This window comes from Penicillium brevicompactum (assembly GCF_028827555.1).
Source record: "Penicillium brevicompactum strain IBT 35665 chromosome Unknown utg000001l_segment0_segment0, whole genome shotgun sequence".
In the NCBI taxonomy this organism is placed as follows: Eukaryota; Fungi; Ascomycota; class Eurotiomycetes; order Eurotiales; family Aspergillaceae; genus Penicillium; species Penicillium brevicompactum.
The window spans coordinates 3,098,015-3,121,127 of NW_026623203.1; the positions used below are offsets into that span (position 1 = coordinate 3,098,015).

Sequence of the window (23,113 nt, forward strand, 5' to 3'; positions counted from 1 at the left end):
TGTTCTTATTCACAACATTTCCTTTTTCTTAAAAAAAAAGAGAATGGGACTCACCTGAAGTTTCTCAAGGTACTCCGTAGACAATTCGGCCGTCTTGGCGCCGGCCCGGGAACACGCAGGCATCAGATCACAACTTTCCCGAACATAGAATCATGCCCAAGACTCGAGCACGGCCCTCGAAGGGACGGCCCAGAAAGCCATCTGAAGCATCTGAAGACGTGATATCTGTAAGCTCAAATGCTGGCAGCGACTTAGTCCTACGTTTGACACCGCACAGAGGCGACGCGCTCAAGTCCGCGAAGCGCAGCAATCATACCGGTCCCGTCAGCAGTCTCAGCTTTCTTCCTTGAAAGCCCGTGTAAAGCAACTAGAAGATGCATTCAATCACTTGAGTCAGACGGTACAGTCATTCGATGGCCAAGTACTTCAGAACGAGTCCCAGTGGTCCCAGTCTCGGCTCTTTCAGGCGGTTCAGATGCTGTGTGACGACATAGCATCACAGTTCAAGTCTGCCGATATTTATTTCCAAAGATCATCGAACAATCAGAGGAGTGAAGAGTCGCAGGTCGCACATGAACAACCCCAAACGCAGACCACCCAAACGTTATCAATCAGGACGAGAAATGATCGCTCTCAATTTTGGCGCTTATTTAGGGCATCTTCCACGGCGATGTTACCATCTTATACCGCTCATAATGATCTAGTTGAACCAGGCCTCATTCCATTCTCACCATCGCCTGTTTTCGAGACCAATGTCATTCAATACGCTACCACCCATTTTACCCAACGGCTGTACCGAGCAAGTGCAGAGAGTGGCCTTCGTCTTCTTTCCAATACATTGTATACGGATGAATTTGTTGCAAAACACTTTGGTTTACTCTTACAAAGTATGACACGATCAGAAATTCGAGATTATTTCACACGCGTTGTCAGTACACAACCGTGCAACCCGATTGTCGACAGCCGAATTCCGTTCATCAGCTTGGGCGGAGCTGGAACTCATTTGTTTTCACCATTGAACAGTGTATTTCAAGATCTATCCTCATTCGAAAAAACAAATGGAGTGATTCACATTGCTTCTGATGAGCAATGGCTTGACGTGCATGACGTCGAGAGATATTTGTCTAGCCAAGGGATCGTCGTGGGCGACTTTCCGCCATCACCATCATCGATGCATCTTCTTAACGGACCAGAATGGAACCCTCCCAACTCAGTCACCATACAAGGGGCATTGACTAGCACGATGATCAGTGTCGTCGATGAGTATCAGTTGATCAAGAGTATGTTTTCACTTCCGATGCGCTATGTTCTACGTCGCAGGACCACGACCACCACTAACCTCAACAGAATTGAGCCTATCTCCAATGGACTTGGGCTGCGTGGCTGGCTTCCGCCGATCGGATATCGACCATATCATCTCTCAGTGCGTGAGATGGATCCACGTCGGGGATCCAGGGTAGGCTTGAGGATATAGGAAGACCTCGGTTTTCTTTTCTTTTCTTCTTGATTCTTGAAGATGATGATACCCTAATCCTGTTACGATATATATGATATTATGCTATGCTGTGATCATTTCACTGAATATTGAAATTCTATTCAAACTGAATCTTTAACTTGGTGGATCAACGCGAATCGTGTCCCATATGAATCATGATACCTGGTGGCCTAAGTAGAGACCAAGGGATGTTGAGCGAAAGAGGTGCGACTCAAAACATCTTCCCTCCAGTACCACACAGCCGCCGCAGTTGCACCTGGTCCAGCCACCACGCAGCCTAGAACGAGACCAACCAATCCAACGCGCCATGACACATTGGAAATTCCCATACGGTACATATCCCAAATGCTTGTCGAGCACCACAGCATTGTTGCCGTGGCAACGAGTAAGAAGTCATTTTGGAAGAAAACGAACACGCCGTCTGCCAGATTTGATACATGCCCAAATGAGTCCCAGGGAATCAAGGCGCTCGTGATGAATCTGGATCCAGAGACAACCCAACTCAAAACAAGAGCAATGTGGAAGCAAGCAGATATGCCACCAACAGCTGCATAAACCGTTCGCAGATGTGGGAGGTCTTCGTTGACACTTTTGTCAACATGACTGGCAGATTTGACTGGCTTAGAACATCCGACCCGTTTTAGGCCACGGGAAATAACCTCTGTCAGAACAGCCACATAAAGTGGAGCTGGCTGCCAAAGTGCAATGAAAATCTGCCGCGTGTTCAAAGTATTGTGCAGTGGGAAAAACATCATCATCGTAGGTATCACAAATCCAATCACCAGAGCAGGAAGCAATGCATGAGCGATGGAGACAGGGACCCTCCGGCTGCTCGGGGTGAAGTATGCAATTGATGACGAATGGAAAAGACTTATCGCAAAATAGATAGGCGCTATCAATCCAATCCCTCGGAGCTGGTACAACACACCCCACAGAGCTGGACTTGCAACAAGCGTCCATCTGTTTCTAGGTCGATAGCCTTCAATGGTCAATATGGCTAGGATCGGAAGTATGGAAGCGAGAAAGTAGAGACATTGCAGAAGCTGCTCGGGTCTCGAGGTGTTGGCAACAGTTGGCAGGAACACAGTCACAAGTGATTGCATAATGCGATCAATTGGTTGAAGCCCTGTGTATACCTGACGCAGAGGTACATCGGTATCGCCTGGCATTGAGATTGAGCGTGACACAACTGCCTCGCGGACCAGATTCCAGGTTCCGTTGACTTTTCCAGCTGTCCATAATTGTCGGTTTCCCATCCAAGCCAGGAAGAAGAATGCAGCGTATATGATGACGCCCGCGATGCCCCTCGACGTAGGTACCCTGAAGCGCTCATCAAAGTATGCAACATCCCGTGGGGTGCGCGGCATTGGAAGCATATCCAAAGACAAGGCGGCGGAATAACCATCAATCGCTCGATTGATTGGGATGTACCTCGGGGCGTATGGGATCACATAGTACACAAGGAATTTGAGAAATGGTGTTTCCATGCATTCTAAGCGCTGTCGTGCATGAGAAGCCTTCACCAGTTTAGAAACTCTGCCTTCGCGCTGTTCTTGCACTTTTTTGAAGACAGTTGAGATCTCTGCTTTCGAAAGTGTGCCTGTCTTGCAGTTTCGAAGGGCTGCCACAAGGTGATTTGTCAAACAAGCGGATGTTTCGATGGCGTTGTTTCCGCCCTGTCCAGTCAAAGGTTCGAACTGCAAAGCAAAACAGCCCCATGTCAGTCTCTTTGCAAATTCATGAATTATTCCAAGCTCGTACCTTGTGACTAGCATCGCCAATAGTCATAGTTCTCTGGAAGTACCACTTTTTGTACACGTATTCTGGCAATGCGGTGTAGACCGAGGCAATCTTGCTGGTGTAGAGATCCGAAAACCGAAGCCCAGGTGTGAGCTGATCGTCCCAATGCTCCCTCGCTAGAGCCTCTTCCTCTTCTTTTGAGAACCGCGGAATGTCCGCGCCGTAGAATGTCTTCCCCATGTTAACGACGAGGAACCAATATGTACGATTTCCCGGTCCACTGGGGATGAGGTATGAGAAATGCTCGTTCACCACTGAGGTCAGTGTGCCCTTCTCAGGACCCTTGTCGCCTTCCGAAATGCCAAAAATGCAGGCGTACGTCGCAGGAAGTGCTAGTACTGGAGTCAGTCAAATGTCTGCTGTTATGCGCTTCGTGTCTAACCATTTGCTTCCGAGGGATCAATCCATTGAGGATCGACTCTTTGGGCCTCCTTCCACATCTCCTGGCGTACTGTTGAGTGTATACCATCTGCTCCAATCACGATATCTCCAGTGAAGCTTTCTCCTGAAGCGGTATGGACCGTGACGCTGGAATCACTGTGCTCGATCCGTTGGGCGCGTTGTGAGGTGATGACTTTGGATTTATCCTGGATCTTGTCGTAGAGAATTTCGATCAACATGCGACGGTCAAGGAAAACAGGGGAGTATCCATGTCTGATAGATTGGTTAGCAAATTCTGAGCCTCCAGGTTGATGCAAAGAGACAAGGGCTACCAACCGTTCCGTCATGTCCTTCTCGTAGCCTTCCATGGACCAGATATGTTTCCCTTGGCCATCACGGAAGGAGACCTTGTCGACGGGGTATTCAGCTGCATCAAGAACAGGCTGACAGCAGTCTAGCTGATCAAGAATTCGAAGACCATTGGCCAAGACACCAATACTAGCTCCGACTTGAGGGGCAATGCTCTTGTAGCCCTCCAACACGACGAAATCGATGCCATTCCGCTCTAGCATCAAAGCCAGAGAGAGCCCGGCAATGCTGCCCCCGGCGATTATGACTTTGAAAGATTTAGAGTTCATTGGAGCTGTGGTAGAGAGGAGAACATCATCGGAGGATTTAAGAGTGGGAAAGAGAAATGAGTTTGATTTATGCTGCGCATTGGAAATCCTGCCACCATTGGCCATTGCCCCACAAAGGGAGGCCTAGCACGCCAATCCTTTGGAATGTCTAAATAATGGGAAGAATTCACACCGTGATCGTGCGATCAAAAGGATAATTAACAGTGAGTCGGGGCAATTCATACAGTGATCAATAATCAGACCAATAGGAGCGTGAGGAAAGCCGAGAACTAGCCTCGGGAGACTCCACAGTGGAGACGCCGCTGCATCCTCGAGCTGATCTTTTTCTACGAGAGGAAATAGCATTACAAGTACTCCGTAAGAAGTATATCACATTCAAATATTGCGCAAACTAACGACCTCTCAGCCCTTCCTCTTCTCGCTTCCATCAGCGCCACATGCAATAGATGTCTATTTGTGTCCGGAGTACTCCTGACTCAGAACAACTGCTCTTCGAACCCCTGGATGTAACTCATTTCTGTCTCAGATGGTACTGTTTATCGTAAGGTCGCTTCTTCAAGAAACTCATTGGTACCCAGCAGTACTTCCCAGGTGCACGGGCCAGAGCACCTATGGCGACAGCATGCCGGATTCCAACGGGATGCCTCAGCATCCACACTTGGTTGATCTTGTAGCTGTATCGGTGGTTCTCATCCGGGGCAATAGGCTCTGAGTCCTCGTGTGAGATGCAGATCACATATTCGATCGCATTGACGGGAGATTTGCTATAGAGCCAAATGCGTTCGATGCTCTCGGGAAGCGGGTAACTGCGATGTTCGTGGGATCGGCGCCCGCGTGCAATCTCGTTAGCGTCTTCGGAGTCAATACTCATGAAAACATCTGTGGTGGACTTTTCCACTACGACTTTTCCAGCAACGATTTTTCCCACGGTGGCTGGGATTTGCTCCATGGTGATCTCGATGGGCTCTTCCATGATGGGCTTTTCTGTCAGTGTCATCTCCATGATAATTTGGTTTGCTTTCTCAGATTGTGGTCGCTCCAGGGCTGCTAACCATCCAGATTATATATCTTCTAAGGCTTTAAACACATTGCCTAAAATATACTCTTTGTCCGATTTTAGAACAAAGCGATAGTCGCAACAAAGTTGGAATAGGCACATACGAACCTTCGAAAAAGGTTGATTGACATAAGTGCCATTGCTCATTGTTCGGAAATAACTTTGGAAGCGCACCAAAGAAGTGGGCAACCCATGAATGGATGCTAGATCTCAATGGTGATGCATTTCGCACAATTTGTTTGACTCAAACAACCAGCCAAAAACGGTCATACCACCGAAATCCCATTTCTCAAGTTAGCGTTCCAATAAGAGTCAGGACCTCGGTGTCAGACGGACTTGCTGATGGTGTGTTCTTTCACCCCCTCCAAGGTTAGGCTTACCGGATAGACGATTTCTGAAATCTGATTGGTTACTTCAATGCTAGTCTAATTTCCATTTTTGGCCGACTGCACAAATCGAAGACTGAATCTATTGGTGTTTTCTTTGCGTCGGTTCAACTTTGGGAGGGTTGGGCTTGATGTTGTTCCTGACTTTTCGCTCTTAATTTCGCTAACGTCGTTGTAGTCTCTATACCAGTTTCGTGGTCTAGCGGTTATGATTTTCCGTTAACATTTTCATGCAAATGAGTGTTCCGGAAAGGTTCTGGGTTCGATTCCCAGCGAAACTATTTTTTTTGAATTCTTTTTGGTCATCCTATAGTGGAGATCCACAGTATTTCTCAAGGAAAATGGGTGTTCAAAGGTCATGCCGCTGTATTGCGGAAAGTGTCATTGCGATCAACCCTGGGAAGCAAGCATTTAGGCGGAGGATTGTCATGACAAATGTAGTCGCGGTAGCTTGATTGGGACCACCTGGGCAGGCTCTTATGCGATGTCCAGTGATTTGTACAGATACCTGGAATATTGAGCAGCTACAGTACGAAAGCTTTGCTGTTTACGCAGATGAAAGATAACGAATTGGTGATATCATTCAGCCATGAAGCTATCTAGGCGCTTTTGTTGTTGATCTTAAGGAGCTCAACCTCACTGCGAGAGTCAGCTTCCAAGAAATACATTCCATATTGATTAGAACTCACAATATGAGGGTAGATCCCGCGGGAATCTTGCCATTGGCCCTGTGCAAAAGAAAGATGTTAGAAGAGACTCAGTCGAAAACCACAGCGTCTGGAGAGATGCCGGGGAACTCTCTTGATACACATACTTGTCGCCGTAACCATAGTCACTGCAAGGATATGTTAGCAACTTAAAACCCTAACTTAGCTGAATCGAATCGTTACTCACGGAGAAATGGTCAGCATGGCCTTCTCGCCCAGGGTCATCTGCATGACACCCTCATCCCAACCTAGAAAATGGTAAGAAATCGAACGTCAAATACGGTTTGAAACCTATTCCTATGATAGAGAATTTGATTTCATTCCGAATACACGGAAATGACACGGGGGCGGCATAAATTACCCTTGATAACCTGACCGGTACCAATCTCGACATTGAAGACACCACGGCCGGGCGACCGGGAGCTGTCAAACCTGTATAGGTGAGTGATTAGAGATTGTGCTACTTGCAATGGTGGGCTAGAAGCCGTGGCAAGGAATGGAGAACTTACTGCTTTCCCTGGAAGCCCTTGTTGGACTTCTTGGCATCGTACAGCCAGCCAGTGTAGTGGATGGAGACCTTGTCACCGGCAGCAGGTGAGCCAGAGCCAGTACCACGGGTAACAATCTTTCTCTCGACGCCCATTTTGTAGTTTGTTGTAGTAAGTTCAGAAAAGGAAAGGTTGAAGAGGTGATGTCGAATGAGGGGCGCTGATTCGTATTTTTCCCGTGAAGTGGGGGGCAGTCTTGGAAGTTACCCGCGCCGTACAGCGCTGGTAATTGGTGATCTTGATTTTCTTACTACAACCAAATGACGATCTCGTGTCAGAATAGAATAATGTACAGTTCAAGTCTTATAATCCCCATGATTCAGGAAATCCACGCTTTTCCAGTGACCATAGCAAATGCGAATCTTCATCCGGGTTCTCAATATGATTCCCAATCGGAATACATTCATTGACCCCATTGATCTCCTTCAGTCGTAAGGAACCTGACTCGAACCGGGCCATTAATGCTTTTATCTGAGTATCCCACAATCGATTCTCGCCCGGTTGGTATCCTTGGATAGAAAGATACTCCAGGCTGTCTGGTAGACAGTCCACGAGCATCACACTTGCTCTTGTCGCATCGTCCACTTCCACACCCTGGGCGAGATAGATCAAAAATCCAATCCCGATGCTCAAATGTTCCAGTGCCACTAAATCTTTCAAAGATACGTGGCGGTCCCATATCGATGTGAAGTAATTATGCATGATAAGCTCAGAGTTGTTCTCATCAAGCTCATCTTCCTCCCACATGTCGACCTCAAAGTCCCCCGGGCCCCCTCTCGATCCCAATTTATGGTGGAGTATGGGGCTGGTTGACCGGGGAAGTGGGAGAGATATTCGTCCGTGTTGATGTCGAGGACCTTGAGCGTCTTCTTGTGTTCGGCTAGCCCCTTGAGAAAAGCTTTCGGGTTGAACAAGTAGCCCCCATCGAGGGTTGTCCTTCCTCCTGCGGTGAATTGGATCTCAGTGATTACCTTGCTCGCGGCCATAACGCACAGCAGATAATCAGAGCTGAGGAGAGAATGGTTGATTCTGATGATGCTGATGTTTGAGCTTTTGAACTCACACTGCTGGAACCCGCTGTTGTCGTCGGGTTCGAACACATCTATACCGAATGACTCGATTGATGGGAGTTTGTTGAAGAGCCCAAGAGCGGCCATCAGGTCGAATCTTACGTAAAACCGGTCGTCGTTATCTTCTGAGAAATTGATGAGATACACATCTCGCAGCTTCTGGAGGAAGTGTGTTGTTCCCTTTGACCGAGAATTTGCAAATTGAAAGACTTGCACAAGAGGATAGTCTATGGCATCCGCTTTGCCTTCTTCAAGACTGAGGTGGTGGTCAAAAATCTGTGTCATAGCCATGCTTTCAAGATTTGGTGACAGAGAAACGATCATAGCAGCTATCGCTTGGGTGACAAACGTGCGGGCTATGCCAAAGTCTCTACAATCGGGTGTCAGTTACCTGAAAACATGACTTCTCAAGAGGAAACATGGACAACGAAGGAGGAACATCATACGAGAAACCAAAGCAGCTAGTGGGAGTTTGGCGAAAGTCTTGTTCCAAATTATTTTGCATGAGCATGCTCATGATGCGATGCTCTTTGCGGTCCTTGAAACCTGCATTTCTCACTGCTCGTCTCAGCAGATCCAAATCATCTGTGGCCAAGTCGCGCTGGTATGGTGGATTGGGCCAATCCTCATAATTGGTAGGTATGTGTATATACTCAATTCGCTCCACGAGATGACCAAGACAAGGCCGCTTCACAATATTCATGAGCAGCTTGAACGTATACTCAAGATTGTGCGGGTCGCTATCAATGAAGATTCGGCGGTACGCATCGAGATCGGCCTTGTTGCATTGCGAGAAGTCGGGAACTAATTCGGGAAGTTCACCGATTGGATGATCGGAAAAGGCACGCATCTTGATATTGAGTAATGTAAGGGGGAGCCTTTGGGGCAGCCCTGATACCCGAGAGCGTACGGCGTGAATAACGGGCTCGATCGCCAAAGGGCGAAATGCAAATAGCATTGCAACGATGCCGATGACCAGCGAAAGAATTAATCTCATGCTATCCCAATTGCCGAATGTTGAGAAAGCTTCAAATCTTGGATGCTCGATGTTGTGAAGATCCCGTCGCCCCACATGTGGATCTAGCCGAAGAGGGACTAGAGAGAATCGGAGGCAAACGAAAAGATACAAGCTCATTGAGTCATTGTCCAGCTCATGGATTCAATTCAGAGTCTAGCTGGTGATATAAAGGTTTTGAATGTGAGTACAGTTGATGCTGCCAGGAATTTTCCAATAACAGTGCCGAATGCACACGGCATCATCCGATACTCGGATAGCCCTTGTAAAAGACATTGCCGGGATCAAAGTGCTTCTTGATACCCCTTAGTCGACTTGCAGACTCAGCTCCGTAACACTCGCCGACATCCAGATGAGCTGGGTTTTCGAAATTGCCGTATACCTGATCCATTACCAACCCCGTCTCCTCGAGTTCCTTCCACACTCGATCAGCCCAGTCAACTGCCTGCTGCATTTCCTTTTCGTCGGCTTCAGCCGGCGCGGCACCTACAATACAGTAGGTAGTGTGCTCTTCACGGACGGGGAAGCTTGCGTCAGGATGGAAATCGACCGCCTTTCCACGCGCGTTGTGTATGACCACAACCGAGAGGTGATTGGGTGGTGGATTTCGGACGAGGATCTCAGCTGTTGCCTCGTTGAGATAGGCGCTGCGTGTATTGCGAGTCCGCATGTGGTAGCAGTTGCCCGCTGGAGCCGTTGTCGCGATCCACTCATGGAACTCATGGAGGGGCACTGCCAAGTCAGTATTGGTACTTTGCGAAAGGATTTTTCTTACTTTCTGTGACTGTACCCATCACCACACTTCCACAGGATCGTATAAGCTCTAACCATTTTTGCGCTTGCTCAGGGGGACCGAGCTGATCAATCGCCCACACAAACAAAAAGGCAAACAAAGGCTGCAGCCCGGGTGGATACATCACGATGGACTCCCCGGCAACAGCATCTGGCAAGTTTTCGGCTTTCAAGATCTCACGAAAATTGTGTATAACATCTGTCGCAGTGGAGAGAGGGAATGCAACGACACCGCAAAGGAATCGGGGTGCCAAAAATGCCTTGACTCGCAGCTCGGTCAGAACCCCAAGAGTTCCATTTCCGGCACCACGCAACGCCCATAACAAATCCGTGTTTGGCTCATCTTCTGTGTCGATTATTTCCCCGCTCGATGTTACCAGCCTTGCTCCCACAAGATTATCGACTCCGAGTCCCCATCTTGTACTCAAAAACCCATACCCACCACCGGACAACCAGCCTGCGAATCCTATTTCGGAGGACCAGCCAGTGGGTGTGATCAAATTACTGGAATGCAGGCTTCTTCCCAGAGGACCAACGGTGATGCCTCCGCCTACTGTCGCGACGGCATAGGGAATATCGGAGCTGATTGGAGCATTATATGATACTCCATCCATAGCCCGCATGTCAATCACGACACCTCCCGCGTCTGCTCGGCCTTGATGATACGCGCCACGGCCGCCACTCCGAACGCTCAAGGGAATATTGCGCTGCGTCAGAAACCGCACCGCCGCTTGGACAGCAGACTCACTGCGCGGACGCAAGACAGCTAGCAGCTCAACATTATCGTTATGTTGGTTCCAAAATTCGCGAACTCCGGCGAAGGATGGAGTTGAGCGAGTGTAAAACAACAAGTTCTCGCCACTCTTACTAGCAGGGTCTTCATACAACTCGGAAAGGGCAGGCGCGTCAGCAGCCACAATATCTCTGGATGCAGCGGGTGGATTTCTCATTCGGAATTCATTTCCGACCACTTCAGGAAACACGCTCATGGTAGATCCAGGGGAGAAGCCGTTGGTTGTACGGTCAAAAATATCGAAAGAGGCAAGTGCTTGGGGTGGAAGCCAGAGCCAGGTCTTTAATAATTCTACGGAGGAGTCTGTGGGCCTCTTGATGCGCTGGCATCTACTAAGCAATGGCTTAAACATACCCGGAACTCCGGGTTCGGTTACGAGTACACGCAGATGATAGAAAAGCCGCAAACCAAAGTAAGTCGGAAATAGGAGAAAATGTATTTTTTTAAACAAAGGTTTTGATCACAAGGAATACATTTGATTGGCTAGATCCATAAACAATTGTTTATGGGACTATTCTGTCTGTATTCTCTCTACCTGTAACACGCCATAACTCCAAACATTCGGGACCAATCTGAGCAAAGTTTATACTGACAGACTGGAAAGTAAATAACGCACATATCTAGAGCCCCCACTTACCAGAGCCCTGAGGAGGACGCTCGGAGTTTGACCCGAATGCTTGCGCATCTATCTGTTCCATTTCAGGACTAATTCCGAACAATTCCTGACGATCGATGACTACGCTGTTAGCATAAATGGACTTGCGTTGGCCGTTCACATAGTTGACAACCTGTTTGATTGCCTTTTCAATCTCACTATCCTTCAGATCGAACTTTGCAGGCTTCTGCGGATTAGGGCGAATTTTCAGACCGTGCACAGGGAATGAAACACGGAAACGCTGCTGGAGCTGTTCAGGGACCCCACCTAGCTGAATATGGATTTCCCGGTTCTTGAGAGCTTTTGCAATGGTCTCGTACAAGTCCTGATCACAAGTGAACCGATCTGTTGTGCGAAGACCTATGGAGATCCAGAAAACCTTTTCTGGGGCTTCGATGAGGACAGGCTCAGGGTGAGGACCCTTTTTCGGGCGAAATATTCCTTGGAATGTAAGAGCCATGTTAGCGATCGAATTTTAATATTGAAACAGTATTTTGTGGATGGTGTGAAGATACATTACACTCGATATTCGACCTGATTTATAGTACAAATCCGACTTTGGTTTGAAAAACTTCTGTCAAAGGTGCTTTCATTCTCCCCACGTCTTTGAACATGCACTCTAGTCATTGTCTCCTTTGTTTGGAGGCGTGAAAGATCAACAAGGCCTTTGATGGAATGCGGGTGGACCCGTGGTTCAATGGATCCACATGCGGCTCATATCACGTGGCACAATGATCTACACTTCCTATCCCAAGGTTGTGCTGTGGACAAAGCCCAGGATGATCTATGGCTTGATTAGCTGACCTGATCGACAATAAAACATTCAAATAGTTACTAGTTAGATCATCCGAATACCGGTTAGATCAGTAAACCAGCCAGGCATTGGAAGATCATAGACTGATATCGACTATTTTCGTACTAATCTGCACGGGAAGCGACACAACAAGAGAGCCGTGATTCTATCAGGAAAAACCACTGGACAGGGATCATATTAAATTGAGCTTTCATTTTCGTGGGCCACCACAAAGGTCTCCAAGAGACTACCGCTATAATAATTCCGATGATGGCTCGAAGATAATTTTGGAAACGTAAATGACCTTTATCTACAAAAGTGGCATGCTGACTGGATTATTGTAGTCAACGTTTGCCTCGGTGCTCTCTATGCGAGGGCAACATGTCCCGAAAACCCGGTCCCAGACTCGGGTCTGTTTCCCATAATTGTGACTCTTCTTCCATCCCTGACGATGATGCAAATCATGGTCCTCAATGACCAGCTCGGCGTCAAATATCTTTATCAGCCACGTCAATGGATTTGGTGGCGAGGCATGTAGACGGAGGCCACTATGTCCCGCCAGTTCCGCGAACATGACATATAGCTGAGAAACGTGCCATTCGTAAAACCCCATAGGCATTCCCATGAGTCTCATAGTAAGCCATGTCATTATCGGAATGCCAGCAATATCGAAAAACTCTTGTTCCGAGTCCGCATAAATTGTGAGCAGTGGGTTCGGATGCTTCGTCAGGTGGTGGGTACGGTGGAACTTCCAGAGACCGTTGACGTCGTGCATAAGTCGATGATACCAGTAGAACCAAAAGTCAAGAATGATACCATAAAGACTGACTTCGAGTGGAAGCCAAACCCAGTTCAATGATGCAGGAGCTTCGTTCGCGTTGTAGGTCAGCCATACTGTCATGACAGGGCGAACTAAGCCAGCCAGCAGCACGGATTTGAGAGCCTTGGAAACGCCAACATCGGGCACACCATCTCGCTCATGTTTATCGCCATCGAGGAAGCCGTGAGTGTGGCCGAGTTCGCGGAGGCTTCGAAGTTCTCGCGTTGTGAACCAACGTGAAGCATAGTAATAGTAGAAAAAGGCGATGACCGGGTGGAGATTGTATCCTGTCACAGACGTGAAGACTTGGTGTATGACCAGAGGAATTCCGGCATTGACAATGACCCAAAGGTTCAAGGACCAATCCGAGACGTAGGGCACTTTGTCTTGCTTGGAATGGACTGGAACTTCTCTATCCAGTTCGACGTGATATACGTTGGCGTGCTCAAAAATTTTGTGGGGCAGCTTCCATTGATCACGGTCCCATGTACGCCATGTGGACTTCATGTTATCCATTGGATTGCGGGTGGCCATGATGACAGTGTTGTTTGGTGGGTAAGATTTTGCAGGTTGTCAACCCTGAGGGTTGCGTACATCTTTATCATTGTGCTGATTATTTGATATCATAGGGTTAAGACCGAGGCTAGCATGTGCCCTGAATGAAGATGTCGCAGAAAATCGTATTTGAGCCGAGTTGAAAAAACCCCACGTGTGAAACAGCCTCTGAATGGCATCATAAACAGGGCCGACGGGGGAATCTAATCTGATTGGCCTATCGGTCGCAGTGGTTGCCTAGAAAGGTTTAGTGCGATGGATCACTTTGGGCGATCACCGGGGTGTTTGGAATCTTGGGCAAGTTACCCCGTGTCGTAAGACGCGCTGATGATTCTTGATATGAAGAGCATGATGATGGCACTACTCTGTGATGATAGCTTCGAGGTTTTCTCAGACGACGCAACCGCCTGTCCGAATAGATGGAAAATTGGGGGCCCAGATAGCCACCCACTGTCACGGATCTCGGCTGCCAATGGTCTTGTAAATGATCCGCTTACTCTTGTTCTCTTGTGATTCCATGTGTAGAGCAAAAGGAAAAAAAAAAGAACCCGAACCTCCCCAGGGGACCTGTCGCCGGAATCGAACCAGGGGTCTCCTAGTAGGCAGACCAACGATGTCAACTCAGGCCCGGCGCCTACCGAAGTAGCGCAAGACCCGACTCGACCAGGCAGGCTTGGATTGCTAGCATTGCCCCCTGGGGCTATCTTATAGTTGCCTTTAGCTCGAAGTTCGGGTTGGTTCCTGGCGTTACCTTGGTTGATAAATAAGGTGGTGGTCCGTGCACACGTATTGTTCATGGATATGAATTTAGTACCAAATCACCCCGGGACCCAAGCATGTTTAAATTCATGCTTACATTTCAGCCTCCACTTCTGCAAATATCCCAAACGTTTTCTTTAGATTTATGCTGCCTTTGATCTTGCGAAAGAGAGGATCTGGTGTGACACAGCTGCCTTGGCAATGGACTTGGTAGCGTGGTAGCCGCTCCCCAACTCTGGAAGCAACACAAGGGAGGCTACAATGAATTTGAGCGGGAGTTCGAGGTTTATTCTTATGGGCGCTCGCATGGATACATGGGCTGAAGATTTCCGTTTATGCATGTCGATCTGACAAAGCACAGCTACTCTATTTAAGTGGGACACCTCCTCTTTCCTTCCCCGCAGTGCTTGACAACACTTGTCAACACTTGGAACCCCTCGGCTCGACCTCCAAACCTTACAGAAACCAACCTTAGAATTGAATACGGGCCGCAGTGTCTACTAAGTCATCATGTCTCTCGCAACCCTCGACGTAAGAGCTCTCCAAATCCCCCCCCACCTGAGCCCCGCAGCCCCGCTAACAGCGCCCAAGACCGCCCAGCACCCATACCTCCCCGCAGCATCCGCAACCCTCTTCCGCGCCAAGGCCGCAAGAAAGCTCAGCTTTGAGAAAATCGGCGAGCATCTCGGTCGCAATGAAGTAGCCGCCGCCGCCATCTTTTATGGTCAAGCCAAGGCAACCCAGGAAGATATTGAAAAACTGGCCACGCTGCTCGGAATTCCCCAGCAGCCTCTGGAGGACCAGCTAAGTGGATTTCCCCGACCGCGGCCGGTCCGTCGAGATGCCGCCAAAGGAACCCCTTATCTACCGGCTGTATGAGATCGTGCAGAACTACGGCTACGCGTATAAGGCGGTCTTGAATGAGAAGTTTGGTGATGGTATCATGAGTGCCATATCTTTCTCGACGAAGGTTGAGAAGGAGACTGATGAGGACGGTAACAACTGGGCCGTTATTACTCTTCGTGGAAAGTGGTAAGTTGATATGAGCCTTGATTTTTGCCCAGGTGTGCTGAGATCTGACACGCAACAGGTTGCCGTTCTCCCGTTTCTAGGATATCCCAGCATCGGAAAAATACTCCAACAAGTACATATGGCAATTGCCTTCTTCAAGCATTCTTCACTTTATGCGAAAGTGTCATATCGAAATATTTCTACACATAGCGTGGTTGGAACCAATTTTGGGGGTTCGACCTCGGGGATCTCCAACAAGTAGTAATCTATTAGATACTGACTGACCTGCAAGGCGCAAACTGTTTTTTTTTTGTGTGAGAAAAGAAGGTAGTAAATTCTTAGTAGCTGGTTTATGTCAATGAAGAGACCACTGGTCACCAAGTCGAGAGTTTCGCAGGCTACATACTCCGTACAGCCTTAGGATGTTTTGAACCGTGCTAATGAAGCTATCTGTATACCTCACAAACATGAAACCCGAGTGCCACACCAAGGCGGCAAAAGTCATTCGGTACGCTAAGCCATAGGAGTACACTTCAGATTCATCTTATTTTGAACAAAATAATATTACCCAAGAGTCTACAGATTTGGGCCACTGCCATGTCGGGTGATGTGGCTTTATATCACTTAGAGTCTTCTGTCTATCAGGATTAGTGTGTTGCTGCAAATCTGGCGTCATGAATTTGTTGAGCCATTTGATAGTAGAAAGATTAAAGCAAATAGTCCTCAATGCAGATTTCCAGTAAAAGCCAAGGGAAAGGGTGGCTCTTGCCTTGAGAGGCGAAGGCAAAGAGGAAGGAGCAACCCACCATGTTTGTCTACAAAACGCTTTCTTCGCTGGCATCTTTCCTTTCTCTTTCAACTTTCTTTCGGTTTCCAAGAATCAACACGGTTGAGTGTCCTTGACCTGTCCATCACTTCTTCGTCCCCCTTCAATCACTAGAATAGCCTGGATTCCAAGGTTGTCGCGTCGCGCAACCTCCTCCAACCTTTTGTTTTCTTGCTTTTCGCGATGTCGACCAACGAGAAGATACGCTGTACCTACCAGCCATGCGGTCAATACTTTGAATCCATCGATGCGATGCGCAGCCACAAGTCTAGTGCTGATAACCACCACTACTGCGCCAAATGTGACATGGATTTTATGAATCATGCTTTGCTTCACCTGCACAAGATTATGAGCCAGCGTCACTTTGCCTGCCTTGAATGTGAGCTCGAATTGCGAAGCCCAGGTGGTCTTCGGCACCACGTGAAGATGGTATGTCCCTTCTATTTTCTTAACGTGAAAATCTGGAGAGCTCTGAAGACATCGGCAACAATACTAATAATCACTCGCTGAATATAGTCGCACCCCCACGGCAGAGAAGTTTGCTGCATTGGCTGTGGTATCAAGTACAAGTCCGCCGCCGCCGTGATAAAGCACATCGAAGAGAACGAGTGCCCTATCCTCGACTTGCCTGCTAGGGTTGCCCGGGAAGACGGTCTCATTGCTGGAGAGGGGTTCATGCAGTCGGGTGTGGCTTCCCTTGCCGAAATCCTTGCCGAAGATGTCAGTGAGGATGAATCAGACGGCGGTGTTCCCTTGAACATGGGCAAAGACAACACCTCACTTGCCCCGGCTCAAGGTGTCAAACCTTCTACCACGGAAAAAGCTGACTTAGGCGTCGCTGGGCCTTCTCGTGCGAGGTCAAACAGCACATCGACCCAATCCACTGGCGGTGTCCCTCTTAACCCAACTGGTCCACTTCTGACTGAGGGTGTTCCAATGCCACTGCAATTCGAAAAAAGCTCTCAGTCCACACACCTGGTGCAAAGAAGCTCTTCCGCCGAGGATTTGAAGCGATTCTTCCGTGCTGAGCTTGCTCAATACCTGCCTCGCGCCCACGGAACCAACACAACCATTGATCCTGAAGACTTCTGGGATGAAGAGCATGGTCAGTACATTTGCAGCTGCAATGCGACTTTCTCGCACTTGTCCACCTTCACGCAACACCTTACAGAAAAAGATGACGCCATCCTCGAGTGAGTATCCTTTTTGACACTTGTTCCTTCTGGAAGACCTTCATACCGACGACCCGTTCTGTAGATGTCCCCGATGTGGCAAAAGGTTCAAGACCCACGCCGCCCTAGTCGCCCACGTTGAAGCTCCATTCTCGAAATGTGCCGTCCGCGTAAGCCCAGCCCAGGTGGAAGACGAGCTCGGTGCTATTACTCGCGGGTTTGCCGAGCTCAAGGGCCCTGATCGCTTGGCGATAGATGACTTTGAGGACATCATGGCAAGCAGCCAGCCTTCGCACCCTGGCTCTGTTGGATCTTCTTGCGGTGACACCCCGGAGGTTGAGCCAGGTTCGACCCACCAAGAAGGCTCTGCTGAGGAGAATGCGCCGGACAAAAGCTTCATCAACGACGATGTCCCGGAGGACGCGCTTTACCATGTTCCTGAGGGCCCAACTGAGTCCTTGTGTGATGAAATGAAGGTGAAAATGCTTCGTGAGGCGGTTATCGCAAAAATAGAGGCCGGCACGGCAAAGTGGCAGGAGAGCAGAAGCATGGCACCGGGACTGGCAGGCGATGAGTGAGAATTGAAATTTGAGATGAATTACAGATCATAGCTTTCGGAGGAAGGCCGATTGGGAATATGCAGACAGTACCTTGATAGTTCAGCAGCATCAATCATCTTCTAGGGACTCAACCTTTGCCCCGACCCGTCGTTCTATTGTCGCGCATTGTGCCTAGTCGAATACCAGACTTGGTGTCTTGGCGATCTTTGGCTAGGCTTTTGCGGTTGTCCGGCTGTCGATTACGCAAAACATTGGCTCGCCGACATCTTTACGCAAGCTCTAATAAACAGTTAACCATGGGCAAAGTTCATAAGATTAAGATTGAAAATGCAACCAAACGCCCGATCCCAATGCTAAGCCGGGTCAAAAAACCAGATAATATACATGGAAAAGAGAGGGGGAGACGCTGTGAAGTGGATTAAGCAACATAAACAGGAGCCAATGCCTTAGTCCTTCTTCACAGACTCATCATCCTTCACCTCATCTTTAACACCCTCACCCCCTTTCCCATCCTTACCACCCCAAGTCCACACATCCCAGATATGCTCCTGAATCAAGTCTCCATACCCCTTACCCTCAGCAAGAGCCTCCTGCTCCTCCCTCAACCTCCGCTCCTTCCACCCCTCAGACTCCCCACCCATCCAAACCCGCTGCACAACGCCCTTTTCAGCAAGCTGGCGCGCCTTAAGCTTCTCAATCTCCGCGCTCACAGAAGCATCTCCCTTCTCAGAGAGCTCCTGAATCCGCGCAGAAAGCTTCTCATTCTCAGCCTGCCGGATCTGCGCATCGCGCGAGGCACGGAGACGCTCTTGGATCTCCTGGGCGCGCTCACTTGGTAGTGATGAAATGGGGTTGTGGATGCGCGAGATCTTGGCGTCGATTCGATCAATGATGCTTCTTCCTGTGCGGTCGCCCACGATGTGGTTTGCGGATGCGCCGAATGAGCAGAGGACCAGCACGGTTAGAGGGTCGAGTTTGCGTGGTGGGAGGGCGATTAGGATCGGTGCGCCGATGAGGAATGTGTATGCGGCATAGTTCTTGAAGCGCTTGTAGTCGGCTTCTCGGCCTGCTTGGATGTCTGAGGGTGGAGTTGACATTTTTGATAGCTAGGGCTTTGAGGCTGATGTTGACGTTGAGATGGAAATTTCACGGGCGGTCGTTCGTGCCAGATGTGCAGGTCATGTGATTAGATTACCCCAGCTTTTGTGGGGGTCCAAGCGTTTGTATCTTCAGGTTGATCTTTTTATTTTCATTTTTCCCGTTGTTTTTACAAAAGTACGGGTACACCCAGCTCATCCATTTTCGAGTCAGATCTAAAAATAGCGCAAAAAGACGCTTGAAGACGCTTGAGTGTTGCTTGGCCAAAGCTGAGCCCGAGTGGAGTACTGGCATTTCGGCACGTTATATGACAGTTACGCAGTTTGTTCTGCTCACAACCCACTTGCATCCATGGATGATTGGCAATGTGGGGACTCAGCACCAAGTGGAGCAAGACGGTCGAATAAGCATGTTTAAAATGACACCCCTGTACTGTCTTCTGATGTATACCCAAACAGGGTCAAGAATGCAGGTAGCTGCGTAAGGCTTCGGGCAAACGAATTACGCAAGAAACTGGGGTATTGAACAGTATAAAAGGAGTGAGAAGTGTCCACTAAAAGACCAAATAAGGGCTCCCAGACATAACAAATACCAGCTGGGTGAGGTGTCGCATGTCCTGATTTAGCACCAGCTTAATCCCAAAGGGCCCAATCCTCTCCATCTGTTGGGTCAGTTTCCTTCCTTCCCGAAGTACTGGGTTCGAATCCTAGTCCCGATGTCCAGCTGAATTTGCTATCTTTTTTTTTTGCTTTCTCTCTCTCTCTCTTTCTGGATTGTTTGTGCCTACTAAATACAACACAGGGTATGCTGCCGCTACTTTCTATTAGCGTGATGTTCCTAAGTCTTTCCTGTAGCTCAGATTTTGGCAAGGGCGTTGTTATTGGCGTAGTCAATGTCACACATTTGACCTCGTAATAAGCGTACCTTCCCTTTCTCACCGAGCCATTTCATCCCTCCTTCGCTTTAGCCTACACCTCTTCTCTCATCATCTCTCCTCAAACCTCACTCTCTCTCTCAAGCCAAGCCAAAATGCCAGCCAAAGGTGATGCCTTTTCGTTCTCCAAGCCTGCATGCGCCAGCGAGGCAGCTTGGGATGCCACTGATGCAACCATGCAAACCCAGCAACCCACTGGCCCAAAGCCCCCCTCCGTCGACCAAGTCATCGCTGAGAACTCTGTATGTGATCTTCGAATTGAGAGCTTCTGAATATTGCTAACGGTCATCTGAAGTCCGAAGAGCACACGATGAAGCTCCGCGGCGGTGGTGCAGGTGATGTCTGCTGTGGCATGTACGTTCCCTCGAGACCTTGGGCTTGAATTCAATTCACGTATTCTAGGTGTGCCGGTCTCCTCTGCTTCGAATGCTGCGAGGAGTGCTGCTAAATCCCACCACCGCTCGTTCCTCTCGCAATGTGCTCGCGTTACACTTGCCCCGCCGGAGAAACAAATACTGAACGAGGTCTCGGTGGAAATTTGGGAGAAGTATGACAGGCTTTATCACCCAGCAGAGGATAGTGTGGCGCTTGCTCAGTATTATCTACTCCCATGCCTCATACCTCTTTTGCTATTACATTGCCGTTTGTGTAGATGGAGTATGTCCTCGACTTTTCACTATCTACCTTAGCCAAACACATTCAAAAAATTCTCTCATATGTTTCATATCCTCGTTCTGTGTGGTGAGGCTCAATGTATTTCAATTTGACAACTGTAGGATAATCGATCACACGGTGACCATCCTTACATAACCGTGATCCCATAAATATTCTTCTGAGTCGATAGCGTTGCATCGACATAGGTTATTGTCAACATAGTATTGAACGATATCTTATAGTAGCCTTGGCCTCCATAAGTAACTCCATTTTGAGTCATGATATAAGCAAGCTATAGGGCTTTGGGGAGAGGGTGGGTAGCCAGTGTGATATTACTTAGGATAACAATACGTAGTTGTTTTCATGTGTTGTATAGCAGTAGATAATGTGTCAGGCGGTAAAGCACAAAAGAAAGAGATCTCTATCATGGTCCAGGAAACGACGATAATAGAACTGAGGAAGGAAAGGAGAGAGAGAGAAAGCTGTCAGGATCTATGTAATGGGCCATCCTCCCTGTGCACGTGACAAATCACGTAACCTCGCCAAAGCCTGCCCTGCCAAAGCACCCAAGTCCACCTGGCCCCTGGGCAGCGATCCTGACATTTAGAATAAAATTTTTGAAAATTTAAAGATATTTTTTAAAATAAATACAAATACTTCCAAGGTTTTTTATTTTTTATTTTTCAAAATATTTTTAATAATTAACATCATTACTCATATCCTTCTTTATATTTCGAATTATACCCGATCACGATATAATTGACTGCCAAGTCCCAAAGTCTCGTATTCGACCTAACTATTATTAGTGTTTTAGAAAAGGCTTCAAGGTTTGATGCCTCTTATAAGACGAGAATTCGCGTCGAGCGTCCAGCCAAGCGCAGGGCCTTGCGGCAATGCCCCCCTGGAAGCCAAATCTCAGTGAGCCGTTTGTCAGCTGTAGCTTGAGCCTCTTCAAGAGACGGCGCAATAAACATAATACCAATAAACATAATACCAGAAGGCTAATTTTACAATGTGAAGAAGCCAGCAGATATGTGTTGGTTGAATGGAGGCTGTGCTTGAGCACGCGTCACATACAGGCTCCAGCCCGCGGGGTATTCGTTCAGCTCACACCTATTCTCGAATTACCCCGTCGAACTTCACACTTCAACTTCACTTCTCTCCGACAACTCTACTCATATATCTACTTACTACTTGGACCATGAGTTTCGGCTTCAGCATTGGGGACTTTATCACAGTCATTGAAAAAACTAATCAGCTGCGGAAGGACTTTATCGGGGCACCTCCTCAATTCAAGGCAATTTCCGATGAGTATGTCCACTTGTACCCAGGACCTCTGCACCTGAAACCACGAGGAGAAAATTCAGGATGCTAAACCCTTTCTAGGCTCAGGAATCTGGAAATCGTTATTCGAGATCTCGAAGTTGATCAACACAACACACATCTCAATGCCAAGCAAAAACAGGAGTTACAGGATATTGCAAGTAGTTGCCGCACTTTGTTCAACGAGATTGATACTCTGTTATCTCGATATTGTGAGATTGATGCGGCTCGTCCGATAAAAAGAACATGGAAGCGTTTGAGATGGGAGCCCGAAGATGTCCATGATCTACGGAATCGGCTGTCTAGCAATATCAGCATCTTAAACGCCTTCAATGGACGTATCACACGAGACACAATCTCTATGCTGCTCGAACATAAAACTGATGAGACACAAAGAGTGTGTCTCGACTGGTTATCGCCTACTACACATGCAGCACGACAATCGGAATATCTCCGCCTACTACAGCCAGGAACAGGGCAATGGCTTCTTCAGTCTCAAAATTTCCTTTCTTGGATTGACGAGCCGGGGAAGACTATGTTCTGTCCCGGTATTCCCGGGGCCGGCAAAACGATTCTTTCGTCCGCAGTGATCGATGAGATCGAGTCCCGGTACAGTAGCAATCCCGAGATTGGCATTGCGTACATTTATTGTGACTTCCAACATACAAGCGATGGAAGCCAGAAACCAGAGAGTTTTCTTTCTTCTATCATAAGGCAACTTGTCCTTGATGCATCTCCAATGCCGAGTGTTGTGCAAGCGATGTACGACAAACACGAACCGAAAGGCACTCGTCCTACATTTGCCGAGCTGTCTAAAGCTTTTAGTGTTGTTTGCCGTTCATTCAAGCGGTGGTTTCTTGTCTTTGATGCACTAGATGAATGCAACCTCTCCGATGCTATACGCACATTGGATGCAATTATTTCCTACGCACTGCATTCCAATATGAGCCTTTTCGCTACTTCGAGGTTCATCCCCGAGATCATGTCCAAATTCCAAGATGATACCATGACCCAAGAAATCCGCGCAGAGAAATCCGATATTGCAAAGTACCTTACAGCAAATCTCGATCAACTTCCTTCATTTGTGTCACGCAACAAACAGCTTCAACAGGAGGTCATAGACGTCATTACTAACGCTGCAGATGGAATGTAAGTGTCGCATTCTTGGATACCTTTTTTGTCAGGATAAAGCTTACTTTACGGTAGGTTTCTACTGGCACACCTTTCTTTTAGCTCGTTAAAAAGCAAGATTACAGCAAGAGATGTTCGAT

At 48.1% G+C, this 23,113-nt stretch overlaps 13 protein-coding genes across 13 annotated transcripts; 5 read left to right on the forward strand and 8 right to left on the reverse strand.

The window, feature by feature from the left end:
* Window positions 1–152: 152 nt before the first annotated feature.
* On the forward strand, window positions 153–1,460 carry N7506_000956 (bZIP transcription factor; the record flags this gene model as incomplete). Its single annotated transcript, XM_056950252.1, has 3 exons — window positions 153–227; window positions 278–1,280; window positions 1,348–1,460. 3 exons carry the CDS (start codon window positions 153–155, stop codon window positions 1,458–1,460), a joined length of 1,191 nt encoding a protein of 396 aa, XP_056816167.1.
* A 205-nt stretch (window positions 1,461–1,665) lies between these two features.
* N7506_000957 (FAD-dependent oxidoreductase) lies at window positions 1,666–4,314 on the reverse strand (the record flags this gene model as incomplete). Its single annotated transcript, XM_056950253.1, has 4 exons — window positions 1,666–3,192; window positions 3,257–3,627; window positions 3,678–3,949; window positions 4,013–4,314. 4 exons carry the CDS (start codon window positions 4,312–4,314, stop codon window positions 1,666–1,668), a joined length of 2,472 nt encoding a protein of 823 aa, XP_056816168.1.
* A 511-nt stretch (window positions 4,315–4,825) lies between these two features.
* Window positions 4,826–5,287, reverse strand: N7506_000958 (uncharacterized protein; the record flags this gene model as incomplete). The annotated part of the gene is made up of 1 exon (XM_056950254.1): window positions 4,826–5,287. One exon carries the CDS (start codon window positions 5,285–5,287, stop codon window positions 4,826–4,828), a length of 462 nt encoding a protein of 153 aa, XP_056816169.1.
* A 1,069-nt stretch (window positions 5,288–6,356) lies between these two features.
* N7506_000959 (FKBP-type peptidyl-prolyl cis-trans isomerase) lies at window positions 6,357–7,107 on the reverse strand (the record flags this gene model as incomplete). Its single annotated transcript, XM_056950255.1, has 6 exons — window positions 6,357–6,396; window positions 6,447–6,485; window positions 6,572–6,592; window positions 6,652–6,712; window positions 6,826–6,896; window positions 6,974–7,107. 6 exons carry the CDS (start codon window positions 7,105–7,107, stop codon window positions 6,357–6,359), a joined length of 366 nt encoding a protein of 121 aa, XP_056816170.1.
* Window positions 7,108–7,315: 208 nt separating this feature from the next.
* Window positions 7,316–8,932, reverse strand: N7506_000960 (uncharacterized protein; the record flags this gene model as incomplete). The annotated part of the gene is made up of 3 exons (XM_056950256.1): window positions 7,316–7,785; window positions 7,827–8,452; window positions 8,529–8,932. 3 exons carry the CDS (start codon window positions 8,930–8,932, stop codon window positions 7,316–7,318), a joined length of 1,500 nt encoding a protein of 499 aa, XP_056816171.1.
* Window positions 8,933–9,338: 406 nt separating this feature from the next.
* Window positions 9,339–10,878, reverse strand: N7506_000961 (FAD-binding oxidoreductase; the record flags this gene model as incomplete). The annotated part of the gene is made up of 2 exons (XM_056950257.1): window positions 9,339–9,829; window positions 9,873–10,878. The coding sequence occupies 2 exons, from the start codon at window positions 10,876–10,878 to the stop codon at window positions 9,339–9,341; spliced, it is 1,497 nt and encodes a 498-aa protein (XP_056816172.1).
* Window positions 10,879–11,213: 335 nt separating this feature from the next.
* On the reverse strand, window positions 11,214–11,797 carry N7506_000962 (uncharacterized protein; the record flags this gene model as incomplete). The annotated part of the gene is made up of 2 exons (XM_056950258.1): window positions 11,214–11,254; window positions 11,320–11,797. The coding sequence occupies 2 exons, from the start codon at window positions 11,795–11,797 to the stop codon at window positions 11,214–11,216; spliced, it is 519 nt and encodes a 172-aa protein (XP_056816173.1).
* Window positions 11,798–12,440: 643 nt separating this feature from the next.
* N7506_000963 (sterol desaturase family protein) lies at window positions 12,441–13,484 on the reverse strand (the record flags this gene model as incomplete). Its single annotated transcript, XM_056950259.1, has 1 exon — window positions 12,441–13,484. The coding sequence occupies one exon, from the start codon at window positions 13,482–13,484 to the stop codon at window positions 12,441–12,443; it is 1,044 nt and encodes a 347-aa protein (XP_056816174.1).
* A 1,290-nt stretch (window positions 13,485–14,774) lies between these two features.
* Window positions 14,775–15,376, forward strand: cyn1 (putative cyanate hydratase; the record flags this gene model as incomplete). Its single annotated transcript, XM_056950260.1, has 3 exons — window positions 14,775–15,095; window positions 15,154–15,296; window positions 15,355–15,376. 3 exons carry the CDS (start codon window positions 14,775–14,777, stop codon window positions 15,374–15,376), a joined length of 486 nt encoding a protein of 161 aa, XP_056816175.1.
* A 908-nt stretch (window positions 15,377–16,284) lies between these two features.
* On the forward strand, window positions 16,285–17,851 carry N7506_000965 (putative C2H2 finger domain protein; the record flags this gene model as incomplete). Its single annotated transcript, XM_056950261.1, has 3 exons — window positions 16,285–16,530; window positions 16,618–17,294; window positions 17,359–17,851. 3 exons carry the CDS (start codon window positions 16,285–16,287, stop codon window positions 17,849–17,851), a joined length of 1,416 nt encoding a protein of 471 aa, XP_056816176.1.
* Window positions 17,852–18,279: 428 nt separating this feature from the next.
* Window positions 18,280–18,930, reverse strand: N7506_000966 (uncharacterized protein; the record flags this gene model as incomplete). Its single annotated transcript, XM_056950262.1, has 1 exon — window positions 18,280–18,930. The coding sequence occupies one exon, from the start codon at window positions 18,928–18,930 to the stop codon at window positions 18,280–18,282; it is 651 nt and encodes a 216-aa protein (XP_056816177.1).
* Window positions 18,931–19,960: 1,030 nt separating this feature from the next.
* Window positions 19,961–20,313, forward strand: N7506_000967 (uncharacterized protein; the record flags this gene model as incomplete). Its single annotated transcript, XM_056950263.1, has 3 exons — window positions 19,961–20,107; window positions 20,161–20,219; window positions 20,268–20,313. 3 exons carry the CDS (start codon window positions 19,961–19,963, stop codon window positions 20,311–20,313), a joined length of 252 nt encoding a protein of 83 aa, XP_056816178.1.
* A 1,407-nt stretch (window positions 20,314–21,720) lies between these two features.
* N7506_000968 (uncharacterized protein) lies at window positions 21,721–22,995 on the forward strand (the record flags this gene model as incomplete). Its single annotated transcript, XM_056950264.1, has 2 exons — window positions 21,721–21,830; window positions 21,906–22,995. 2 exons carry the CDS (start codon window positions 21,721–21,723, stop codon window positions 22,993–22,995), a joined length of 1,200 nt encoding a protein of 399 aa, XP_056816179.1.
* Between the last annotated feature and the right edge of the window lie 118 nt (window positions 22,996–23,113).